The sequence below is a fragment of the Protopterus annectens genome, chromosome 8.part0, assembly GCF_019279795.1.
Source record: "Protopterus annectens isolate FY-2018-M chromosome 8.part0, PAN1.0, whole genome shotgun sequence".
Taxonomy (NCBI): Eukaryota; Metazoa; Chordata; order Ceratodontiformes; family Protopteridae; genus Protopterus; species Protopterus annectens.
In genome coordinates, this window is record NC_056741.1 from 401,994,871 (window position 1) to 402,007,641 (window position 12,771).

At 45.7% G+C, this 12,771-nt stretch overlaps 1 protein-coding gene across 1 annotated transcript in view; it reads right to left on the reverse strand.

Annotated features, from left to right (window-relative positions):
* The window catches only part of RPRD2 (regulation of nuclear pre-mRNA domain containing 2), a 2,300,864-nt gene that overhangs the window by 507,889 nt on the left and 1,780,204 nt on the right, over positions 1 to 12,771 (reverse strand). Inside the window, exon 7 of the mRNA XM_044079912.1 lies at positions 3,810 to 4,101. Coding sequence (XP_043935847.1) covers positions 3,810 to 4,101 — 292 coding nt within the window. The remainder of the gene's footprint in view (positions 1 to 3,809; positions 4,102 to 12,771) is intronic.

Consider the following 12,771-nt stretch of genomic DNA (forward strand, 5'->3'; position numbering starts at 1 on the left):
CTTGCAGCACTTTTCTTGCAGTTAGATGGTTCTGCTTTGTTAATGCCAAGAAGTAGGGAGGAAGTTGCTCTTTCTTTTCTGCAGTTAGAAATGCCATTTGTTTTGATGTGTCCAGTTCTGCACCCAGAAAGGTTATCCTTTGGGATGGAATCAGCCTTGACTTTTTTGTATTGACTGTATATCCCAGGGCTTGCAGCAGGTAGATGACTCTTTGTAAGTCTTCTGTTAGTTTGTTTTTGTTGTCCGCTTGTATTAGGCAGTCGTCCAGGTAGGGATAGATTTGAATCCCCTGAAGTCTGCAATGAGCGATTACTGATGCCAGGCATTTCGTGAACACTCTGGGCGCAGTAGATAAGCCAAAGGGCAATGCTGAGAATTGATAATGCTCTGATCCTGCAAGAAATCTGAGGTATCTTCTGCAAATTGGTCTTATGGGGACGTGCAGGTATGCCTCCTTGAGATCTAGAGTTACCAGCCAAGACTCCTTGCCCAGCATGGGAAGAAGCTGCTGTAGGGTCAGCATTTTTAATTTTGGGACAATGAGGAATGTGTTTAAAGCGGACAGGTCTAGAATAGGCCTCCATTTGTTTTCTTTTCTTGGTACCAGGAAGAGTCTGGAGTAAAATCCCTTTCCTTGCTCCATAGATGGTACCTTTTCCACAGCTCTCATTTTTAATTGAAATATTTGTTTTAGAGCTTCTGTCCTTTGAGTAGGTGGTAGGTTTGGCATTCCTCTCTTTCCTGGTAGAGTATGGAAATGGAACCTGTAACCTTGGTCTATAGTTTGCAAAATCCATTTTTCTCTTGTAATGCAGTGCCAGTTTCTTGAAAATAAGGTTAGCTTTCCACCTAAGGGTGCTTCTAGTTGTTCCCTGGTAGGCCGTGTCACCAAGTCACTGTGATTGAGTTGTAGTGGTGGTGGCTGTATCCGTGCCTCGTTGGTTGTTACCCTGCCACTGGCGACCCCTGTAGGCACCCCTGGATTGGTTTCTGCCTCTACAGCGCCTATTCCTGCCTCTTCGTGCCTTAGAGGAGTCCGGAAAGGACCAATTCTTGGAGGGCCAGTTCCTGCTAAACCTTGGAGGTTGAACTTGTAAGAAATCTTTCACTGTTTGCACAGATTTTGCTTTCTCTTCCATCTTGTTTAGTACCTGCTGTGCAGGGGAACCAAATAAATTGACCTTGTCCATAGGTGCATCCAAAAGCTTAGATTTGACATGGTCTGGTAATGCCTGTTCTTTCAACCATGCATGCCTCCTGATAACTGTGCCAGTCATGGCTGATCTAAAGGAAGCCTCCAGTGCATCATAGCCACATTTTAAAGAATGGTTACTAACCTGCTGTATGTTATGTACCATTTCTTGAACATACTTTTTATCTAAAGATTCTTCAGAGGACAGCTTTTTAGTTAACTGGTCAAGCATAAACTCTTGATATTGAATCATATGAAATTGGCAGTTCAAAGCTCTAGCTGACAAAGTAGCAGAGGTGTAAACTTTTTTACCCCATCTCTCTAAGGACCTGGATTCCCTTTCAGAGGGGAGGGGGGTTTTAGAAGAAGTAGTTGCTACAGCTTTAGGACCCTGGGAGATCTGCAAAAGGAGCCTTATATAAGTGGTGATGAGTGTCCGGGACCCTGTAGTACCTATCGGGCTTAGCAGGGCTGGAGGTAAAGAATCAGGAGCAGTGCAAGCATCATTAAATGCATCAACAACAGAAAGAACTGGAGGTATAGCTAAGGGCCTATGTTGTGGCAAATGTAGAAAGGTCCTAAGCCTTTTTCTAGAGTCTGAGAAATCTTGGCCCTGCCACTGAAATTGTTCCCTCATAGCATGCAAGGTTTCCCCAAAGGAAAATTCCTCAGGAGGAGAAGCTGAAGGGATGGACTCCTCAGCATCAGAGTCTTCGTAAGGAGAATAAGAAGCCTCAGGAGGGTCTGTATGTTCTGAGTCATCAGAGGAATCATCTGTGGATACTGGCTCAGGGGGCTCTGCTCTAGGCCTCTTTTCTGGAGGAGGGAGAGAGGCCCTGTCTGGATGAGGCTGGGCTCCACGAATTAAAGAGATGAGATCCTCAGCCAAAGAAAGCATGTGGGAGCTGGTGCTGGGCCTGTGAGAGGGGGGCTTGGCAGGCACAGGTTTTGATGCTTTGGCTGCTTTAGCCCTGGCAAAGGCCTTAATAGACATAGCTGGAGGAGGCCTAGCAGCTCCACGTGCAGGGGTTGAAATATCCAGGGGAATGGTGTCTGATAAATCCTGTGAAACCGCAACAGAAGGTTGGATTTCAGAAGCCGTTTCTACCAGGTTAGAAGAGGCCTCGGTAGAAGGCATGATATCGGCTGAAGAAAGAACCGCTTGCTCGGTTTCGGCCGAAACCGAGACACTCGTGGTTTGCTTAACCGCGGTTTCGGCCGAAACTGCGGACCGCGAGTGTCAGTCCTTTTCTTTGCGTTTTTTGGTTATTTGCGTAGTCGGAGGATCCGACGGCATAATGTAGGCAAAATCGGAGCCGAAAATCTGTTCAGCAAAGTCCAAACGACGTCTAAGCGTCCGCCGGTTAAAAGAAGCACAGGCTAGACAAGCTGCTACATCGTGGTCTGGGCCTAAACAATGTATGCAATAGGAGTGGAAATCTTTATGAGGTATTTGTTTCCCACAAGATAAACAGTTATTAACTTTCTCTGACATTGGCTGAGGCAAGAAAGAGTTCCCAACTGGGTACTTAGCTTTATAGAAGTCTTCGAAGTAGTATTCGGTAGTAGTAATCTCTGGATCTGACTGACCGGCACTTGCGAACAGCTTCTGCTTCGGGCACCACGCGGCAAGAAAGACTGAGGAAAATGGTGTTGGCTGATGCCTTTATACCCGAATAACTGCCGCAATGACGTCGGGTGAAGTGCGACACCAGCCGAGGCCAGACCCAGACTTTGGAATCCGGCCGACCGAAGGGCTGCCTGACGACAGGACAACCCATTTGTAAAGACTGCAGATGCATCCTTGAAGGACATCACACCATTGCTGAAACCTACTGCACACCAAACTATAGAGGATAAGTGGAGGGTTAGGTTTATTTATTTTTTAGTTCAATTACTAGGGTAGTACAGTGATCAATATACATCATTTGCAGGCACAACCCAGGTGAAAAAATTCACAGTAAAAGAAATGGAACAAATTCACAAACAGAGTAATCACAGATGGTAGATAACCTCAGACAATTGACACAAAATGCAAATATTAGCAGTGTAGAAAATCGAATGTGAATTAATTTTAGCAGTAAATATGAGGGGGAAGCAGCAGCTGAGAACAGAGAATCAAAGCAGAAATGATGTAGGTGAGGAGGGACTTGGCTTGTGTCCAGTGGAAAAGCACTTGCAGTCAGATTTTTGATGAAGGTGTCTTTCTGAGTCGAGTTCTGAAGGTGGGGAAACAGGAGACCTTTTAAGGTGAAGGGGTAGGGAGTGCCAGAGTTTGGGTGCAAGAACAGAGAAGGAATGGTCAGTACAGGGCAGTTTAGTTTGGGGTGTCTGAAGTAAGGCAGTGATGGCTGAAAGAAATAAATCCCTGTTGCCTGCCTAAATGATGGCTTATCTTTGTCAGCAATCACACAGGCGAAACAGGAATGAATTGGTCAACTGAATGTGAAGGATGTGATGGTTGGTAGGCAATGAAGGGAAAATGAAACCAAAAAATGAAAAGAAACTAAAAAAAAATGTCTTAAGGAAATGTTTATGTTCTGCCTCAAATGTGGGCACTCGAATAATCAAAATAGTCACCCAACAAAATCTGCATATCTCACTGTATTTCACATACCAATAATTTTTGATGGATCTGCATCATCATCCGACAGTTCCATGTCTTCTACATCCCGATTATCCTCTGCAGGCGATGGGGATGGGGACGGGGATGGGGACGTCAGATTTTCCACTGTTCCAGGGGAAACACCTTCCCCCATTCCTGGGAAGGGGGACTCAGAACCTGTTGGAGATGGGGCATCTGTACTGGGAGATGGGACAGGTGATTCTTCAGGATCAGGGAAACTTGCTTTCAACTGATCAAGCTTCTTCTTCAGATTATTCACTCGATTAGCAAAGGTTTTGTAAGCCTGAAAGAGAGAGAGAGAGAAAAAAAGATTTTCCCATCTTAAAAACTAGGTTTCAGTCAAATCATAATGCAGAATTAAACACTTCAAAAACTGCCTTTTTACAAAAATGTTAATCAGTCCTACTTTAGAAATTAAAAGAATCTTCATATGCCACAGCAGCAAGGGTGGTTGTGCAAATGACACTACTTTCTGTTCAGACTTTGTACAAAATTATTTGCTCAGATTACAGCTACTCTTGTCATAAGAGATTCATCAGTAACGATTCTGACTGCAGCAAATCTGGAAAACATACAACACAGGACAGTACTCAGCATATTAAATTAGTTTCCTTGATGGCCATTTGCAATACTTACTGGGGGTCTCTTCTTCCAGAAAGTATTTCATTGCAGAATTCTAGAAATCTCTTTAATGCCTACACTTAAATATGCACTTGTGCAAAAGACAATACAGTGCAAAACACTTCCTACGAAATAAGTTTTACTTTTAAAACCTTAAGGAGTGCAAAAATGAAACCAGTCGAAACTGCATCCAGCAAAAAGTACAGTTTTGTACCTACCATAAATGTAGATGTCCGAACTGGATAGCATCTGCAGTCATAACAACTGGGTTGTCCTGTCGTCAGGCAGCCCTTCAGTCGGCCGGATTCCAAAGTCCGGGTCCGGCTTCGGCTGATGTCGCACTTCACCCGACGTCATCTCTGTTGGTCTTCGGGTATAAAAGCATCAGCCGACGCCATTTTCCTCAGTGTTTCTTGCCCCAGATGCCAGTAGCCCTCTTGAAGGCTAAAATTTGGATAGATGCCAATGTTTCCAAAAAGATAGAGGTAAACACAACAATAAGCATGTATGTACATATATACAAACAAATACACCATAAAAGACTCCCCCCCACCAGCTAGCTATTAGGAGGGTAAACACCCTAGGAGTACCACAGAGGGAAGGAGGGAGGTAATCCTGACTGCAGATGCTATCCAGTTTGGACATCTACATTTATGGTAGGTACAAAACTGTACTATGTCCTTCATGGATGCATCTGCAGTCATAACAACTGGGTAGAATACCATAGCCAACTAGGGGAGGAGGATAAAAGTAGATTATGGTGTGTTTAGGATCCCTTGCAGTACAGCAGTGGCAAACCCTGCTCGGGATCTGGAATATAGAGGCAAATTATAATGCTTGGCAAATGTATGCACGGAGGTCCAAGTAGCCGCCTCAATAATGTCTTTGGTAGCCACTCCTCGTAAGAAGGCTGTGGTAGTGGCTGTTGCCCTTGTAGAATGAGGTCTTATGTTCTGTGGAATTGGTTTTCCATGGAAGGAGTAACAGAATCGTATGCAATTTCCTATCCATTTGGAGATTGTCTGTTTGGAAATAGCTTTTCCTTCCATTCCTGTTGCATAGGCTACGAAAAGTTGGTCAGTCTTTTTGCTATTTTTTGTTCTGTCCAAGTAGTAGCGTAGCTGTCTATGTACATCCAAGGTATGCAGTATTCTTTCCCCTCTGTTTTGTGGGTTGGGAAAGAAGGTAGGGAGGTGGATTGCCTGGTTTAAAGACACTCTGGATACCACCTTGGGCATAAATGTAGGATTAGTCCTCATGGACACTCTATCTTGGTGGAAGATTAGGAAGGGTTGCACTGCCATTAATGCCTGTAGTTCTGAAACCCTCCTTGCTGAAGTAATTGCCAGTAGGAAAGCAGTTTTCCATGACAGGTGTTGTAGGTCTGCTGTTGCTGCTGGTTCAAAGGGTGATAGTGTCAATTTTTCTAGAACAAAGTTTAAGTCCCAAGCTGGTAATGGTGGTTTCCTTGGAGGTTGTACATTTTTGATTCCTCTGAGGAACTGCCTGAGCAAAGGGTGCGAAAAAACAGGTGGATCAAAGCTGTATTCTGCTGAAATAGCTGATGCATGTATCTTGATGGAGGAGTAGGACAGGCCTGAATGAAGAAGTTCGGCCAGATACTCCAGAATGTTAGGCATATCTATGTTTGACACATCTTTTCCTCTTTCCGTACTCCAAAAGACAAACCTTTTCCATTTTCCAGCATAGTTCCTTCTTGTTGAAGGTCTGCGTGCTTCAAGGATAATGTCTTTAACTCTTTGGGAAAGTTCTGGATTGGCTGCTGCTATGTGATGTTCCATGCAGTCAGTTGCAACGTTTTTAGGTTTGGGTGTATGATGCTGTAGTTGCTCTGAGTTAACATCAAAGGCATCAGGGGAATTGGCCACATATTGTTCCGAGACATGCTCCTCAGTAGTGGGTACCAGTGTTGTCTTGGCCAGTTTGGAGCTATCAGGATTATCCTTGGACGTTCTTCCTTGATTTTTAGTAGTACCTTGTGTATCAAAGGAAGAGGTGGAAATGCATATGCTGTTAGGCCTTTCCAGTTGAAGGAGAGCGAATCCACTTTCCATGCTAGTGGGTGGAATGTCCTTGTGCAGAATTTTTTGAGCTGGTGATTGAGAGGTGATGCGAATAGGTCTATCTGTGGCATTCCCCATTTCTTTGAGATGGTCTTGAAGATGTCCGGGTGCACCTTCATTTCTTGGGCATCCGAGGTGGTTCTGCTTAATATGTCTGCTAGAGTATTGTCCTTCCCCGGTACAAATATTGCCTGTAACTGGATGTTGTAGCTGAGTGCCAGGGTCCACAGCTCCAAAGTCATTCTGCATAGGGGGTATGAATGAGTGCCTCCCTGTTTGTTGATGTACCACATGACTGTGGTGTTGTCTGTCCTTATCATCAACTGGCCCTCTTTGAGAAATGGTTTGAACTTTTGGATTGCCAGTTTTACTGCCAGCATTTCTTTTAGGTTGATGTGCAGGTGAAGTTGATCCTGTGTCCACAATCCTTGCACACATTTGTCCAGCATGTGGGCCCCCATCCTAGGTCTGAAGCGTCTGTTGTGATGGTCTGGCTTGCTTGACATCTGCGAAAGGGTAGGCCTGGGTTTGACTGGCATGCCTGAGCCCACCATAAGAACTCCTGTTTTAAGCATGGAATTAGTGGGATTTCTGTTTCTAGGCTGTGTCTGTGTTGGGACCATAAATTCTTTAGGTACCACTGTAGTTTTCTCATATGTAGTCTGGCAAATGGGACCAAGATTATGCATGATGCCATGAAGCCCAAGGCCTGCAGTACTTTTCTTGCTGTTAACTTGTTCAGTTTTGTTAGTGCCAAGAAGTAAAGAGGAAGTTCTTTTGTTTTTCTGTAGTCAGGAATGCCATTTGTTTTACTGTGTCCAATTCCGCCCAAGAATGTCCTTGTTTGGGATGGTATCAGCCTTGACTTTTGTAAATTGACTGTGTATCCCAGTGCTTGTAGCAAGTAAATGACCCTTTGTAAATCTGTTGTCAGCTTGCTTTTGTTGTCCCCTTGTAGCAGGCAGTCGTCCAGGTATGGGTAAATTTGAATTCCGTGTAGTCTGCAATGGGCGATTACTGATGCCAGGCATTTTGTGAATACTCTGGATGCAGTAGATAAGCCAAAGGGCAATGCTGAGAATTGATAGTGCTCTGATCCTGCAAGAAATCTGAGGTATCTTCTGCAGATTGGTCGAATGGGGACGTGCAGGTATGCCTCCTTGAGATCTAGAGTTACCAGCCAAGACTCCTTGCCCAGCATGGGAAGAAGTTGCTGTAGGGTCAGCATTTTGAATTTTGGGACAATGATGTATGTATTTAAGGAGGACAGGTCGAGAATTGGCCTCCAACTTTTTTCCTTTCTTGGAACTAGGAATAGTCTGGAGTAGAACCCCTTTCCTTGCTCTGCTGTTGGCACTCTTTCCACAGCTCTCATGTTTGCTAACTCCGTTATCTGGTGTAGAGCCTCTGTTTTTGATTTGGAGGTAGATTTGGCATTCCTCTTTTGACTGGTAGAGTGTGGAAGTGAAACCGGTAACCTTGATCTATGGTTTGTAAAATCCACTTGTCTTTTGTTATGTAGTGCCAGTTCTTTGAAAATAAGGTTAACTTTCCGCCTAGAGGAGCTGCTATTTGTTCCCTGGTAGGCGGATTTAGGGTTAAGTCACTGTGGTTGTGCTGATGTAGTGGCAGTGGCTGTGTCTGTGCCTCTGTTGTTGCCTTGCCACTGTCGTCCTCTGTAGGCACCTCCTCTGGATTGGTTTCTGCCCCTGGAATGTCTATTCCTGCCCCTTTGAAATTTTGTGGAGTCAGGAAAGGACCAATTTTTGGCAGGCCAGTTCCTGCTAAACCTTGGGGGTTGAACCTGCAAGAAATCTTTAACAGTTTGAACAGATTTTGCCTTTTCTTCCATTTTCTTCATAACCTGCTGGGCAGGTGTACCAAACAAACTTGTCTTGTCCATAGGAGCATCTAGCAACTTAGCTTTAACATGATCCGTAAGGCTTGTTCCTTTAGCCATGCATGCCTTCTTATCACTGTGCCAGTCATGGCTGATCTAAATGAAGCCTCCAGTGCATCATAGCCACATTTTAAGGAATGGTTGCTAACCTGTTGTATGTTATTTACCATTTCTAATACATATTTCTTATCAAGAGATTCATCAGTGGTTAGTTTTTAGTTAACTGATCAAGCATAAACTCTTGGTATTGTATCATGTGAAACTGGCAGTTTAAAGCTCTAGCTGAGAGAGTAGCTGAAGTGTAGACCTTTTACCCCATCTGTCTAATGACCTTGCTTCCCTTTCAGAAGGAATAGGGTTTTAGCTATGGTCGCTACTGCCTTGGGACCCTGGGATATAGTTTCTGGGTCTGCAAGTGGGGCCTTGTAAAGGTGGTGATGAGTATCTGGCACCCTGTAAAATCTGTCTGGTTTGGCAGGGGCTGGGGGTAAAGAATCTGGAGCGGAGCAAACATCATTGAAAGCATCATCCACCACAGAGAGAACAGGAGGTATAGCTAAGGGCCTGTGCTGTGGGAGGTGCAGAAAAGTCCTAAGTCTTTTTCTGGAGTCTGAAAAATCCTGTTGCTGCCATTGGAACTGTTCTCGCATGGCATGCAAGGTTTCCCCAAAGGAGAATTCTTCTGGTGGGGAAGCAGCTGGGATGGATTCTTCGGCATCAGAATCTTCAAAATTGGAGAAGGGAGCCTCTGGCTGGTCAGTTGTGTCTGATTCATCAGCAGACTCATCAGAGGACACTGGCTCAGGGGGCTCTGCCCTAGGTCTCTTCTCTGGGGGCTGAGAGGCCCTGTCTGGGTGAGATTGAGATCCTCTAATTAAAGAAATTAAATCTTCTGCCAAAGTAAGCATTTGAGAACTAGAAGAGGGCCTGGATGTGGGGGGTTTAACAGGCACTGTTTTAGTAGTCTTGGCTGCTTTAGCCCTGGCGAAGGCCTTAATGGACATGGCTGCTGGAGGCCTAGCAGCACCACGTGCTGGGGTAGAGACATCCAAGGGGATGGTGTCTGATAAGTCAACCACCGTAGTGGGTAAAAATTCTGAGGCCGATTCAAGAGTTGTAGCAGGGGTCTCAGTTGTAGGAATAGGTTCAGCTGTACTTTGATCAGTTTTCTCAGTTTCGGCCGAAACCGAGACACTCGCGGTTTGCTTAACCATGGTTTCGGTCGAAACCGCGGACCGCGAGTGTCGGTCTTTATCTTTGCGTTTTTTGGCAGATTGGGTAGTCGGAGGATCCGACGGCATAATGTACGCAAAATCAGAACCGAAAAACTGTTCTGCAAACTCCGACCGACGCCTAAGCGTTCGTCGGTTGAAAGAAGCACAGGCAGAACAGGCTGCTACGTCGTGGGCTGGGCCTAAACAAGGCAGACAGTAAGAGTGGAAATCCTTATGAGGTATTTGTTTCCCACAGGTTAAACAATTGTTAACTTTTCTGACATCGGCTGAGGCAAGAAAGAGTCCCCAACGGGTACTTAGCTTTAGAAGTCTTCGAAGTAGTATTCGGTAGAAGTAATCTCTGGATCCGACCGACCGGCACTTGCGAACAGCTTCTGCTTCGGGCGCCACGCGGCAAGAAAGACTGAGGAAAATGGCGTCGGCTGATGCTTTTATACCCGAAGACCAACAGAGATGACGTCGGGTGAAGTGCGACATCAGCCGAAGCCAGACCCGGACTTTGGAATCCGGCCGACTGAAGGGCTGCCTGACGACAGGACAACCCAGTTGTTATGACTGCAGATGCATCCATGAAGGACATCAGATTAGTTGTGTAAAACCTTACCATAACAATAGACAACCTTCTCTTCCATGTTGCAGTATTCTCACAGTGGGATCCTCGACCTCAGGTGACCTGAACGATTGGCTTCTATGCAAAAGCTTAAGCCTGGTTGCTGCTAGGTGTGTGGGATGTCACACGCAGGCCCATAAACCGTTGGCTTTAAATGTGATGTCTGCACGCACAGACCACAAAACTGACTGCCTAGTCAGACAACAGCCCAAGGAGAACAAGCAAAATGCCATTCAGAGAGGGTAAATGTGATTAAGGAGGATAGGAGGGAGAGCAGGAATACTGCAACATGGAAGAGAAGGACATCTATGGTTATAGTAAGATTTTACACGACTAATCTATGTCCTGCGATTCTTATGTTGCAGTATTCTCATTGTGGGAGAGTACCACAGTTCAAGTTGAGAAAGGGGTGGAGGAAAAAGCAGCAGCCTCCAGGAAGCCATGGAGGATGGCCCTTGCAAATCCTGCCCTGGCTCTGGATATATTGTCCAATTTGTAATGCTTGGTAAAGGTATGCACAGGGGACCATGTGGCTGCCTCTAGTATGGTGACCACATCCAGGCCCTTGAGGAACGCTCCTGAGGAGGCCACTGCTCTAGTAGAACGTGGCTTAACACTGTAGGGTAAGTCTTTGCTATAGAAGGAATAGCAGAAGACAATAATTTTTCGAATCCAGGAAGACACTGTCTGCTTGGATACAGCTTTCCCCAGGGCCCTGGGGTGAAAGGATACAAAGAGCTGATTGGACCTTCTAATGCGCTTGGTCTTGTCCAAGTAAAACCTTAATTGTCTGTGGACATCAAGGGAGAGGAGCACACTCTCACTGTCATTTTGTGGTGAAGGAAAGAAAGGGGTAAGATGAATAGACTGGTTGAGGGACAGCTCATTGACCACTTTGGGCATGAAGGAGGGATTCGTGCCAAGGGTTACCCTGTCTTTGTGGAAGATAGTGTAGGGTGGGGATGCCATGAGAGCTTGCAGGTCAGAGACTCTCCTAGCTGAAGTAAAGGCTACTAATAGGACAGTCATCCAGGTACACATCTGCAAACAGGCAGAGCTAGTCAGTTCAAAGGAGGCAATGGCGAGTTTGTCCAGTACATAGTTTAAGTCCCCGGGGGGGGGGGATAGGTAGGTTTTCTCAGTGGTTTGACGTGTAGAACCCATTTCAAAAAAAGTGTGACCTCCAGTCTGGAAAGGAGGGAGGATCCATAGGTAAGCAGGCTGAAATGGCAGATAAGTGGACTTTCACTGAAGAGTATGAAAAATTTGACTTTATGAGCTCTCACACACAGGCTAGAACTGCTTGGAAAGGGTCTTGTTGGTTTTGGAGAACCTTTTCCATTTGAAACGTAGGATCTCCTGGTAGTGGGGTTCCTGGCCTCCTGCAGGATGGATAGCACGTCCTGAGTACAGGTGTTTGAACGAGATCAGTAGTTTATCACCCACAGGGTTAGAATGAGTATTTCCAGGTGTGGATGAATCAGAGATCCCTTTTGTTGTGTGAGCAGGTCCACCTTGTGAGGCAACTTGTGGTGACTGCCCTTGGTGAGAGATAGAAGGGGAACTAATGCTGCCTTGGCCAATAGGAAGTCACCAGAAAGAACTTTGGCCTCTTCTTCTGGACTTTCAGCTGGACTTTCTGAATGAGTGGGAAGGGTAGGAAGGCAAAAAGGAACAGTCCCTTCCAAGAAATCGAAAAGGCATTCACCCTCCAAGCTAGTGGGGAGGGTGTTCTGGAGCAGAATAGCTGTACTTGTCTGTTCTGATGGGAGGCAAACAAATCCATCTCTGGTATGCCCCAATGGTGGGGCATCCACCTGGTGGTTGTCTTGGGATGGAATGTAGACCGCCTGCAGTATGACATTGTACTGGGTGGCTAACTACCATGCGTGAACTGCAAGCCTGCAGAGTAAATAGGATCTGGTCCCCCCGTTTATTGATGTACCATATCACAGCTGTGTTATATGTGAAGATCTGGAAGGGGCCTGGCTGAATAAAAGGAAGGTCTGTAGGGCTAGGAGGAGAGCAGTCATCTCCCTCACAATGATATGCTTCTTTTGGAGACAGGGTCCCACTTGAGCCTGCACCTTGAAGCCGTTCATAGTGGCCCTCCACCCTAGATCCAGAGGCATCTGTGTGCATAGATTGCTCCGGTTTGGTGAGTTGCAGGGGTAGGCCTGGATTCTGGTTTACTTGTTGGATCCAGCACCTCAGATCTGTCTTTAGGCAAGGTAGGAAGGGCACCTGAAATTCCAGGGAGTGACAGTGTTTTGACCAGACATTTTTTTAAGTACCACTGGAACTTTCTCATGTGCAGCCTGGATACAGGTAGCATAGGAAGTGTAGCTGCCATGAGGCCCTTGGTTAGGTAGTAGACTTTGTCCTGAGGAAGGAAGGCCTTCATCAGGTCTGTTCTTATCGTGTAGCCCAAGATGATTTGGTCTTAGGTTAAGGTGAGGGAGGACTTTGTTAGGTTGAGAATGAACCCCAAGGTCTGAAGCAA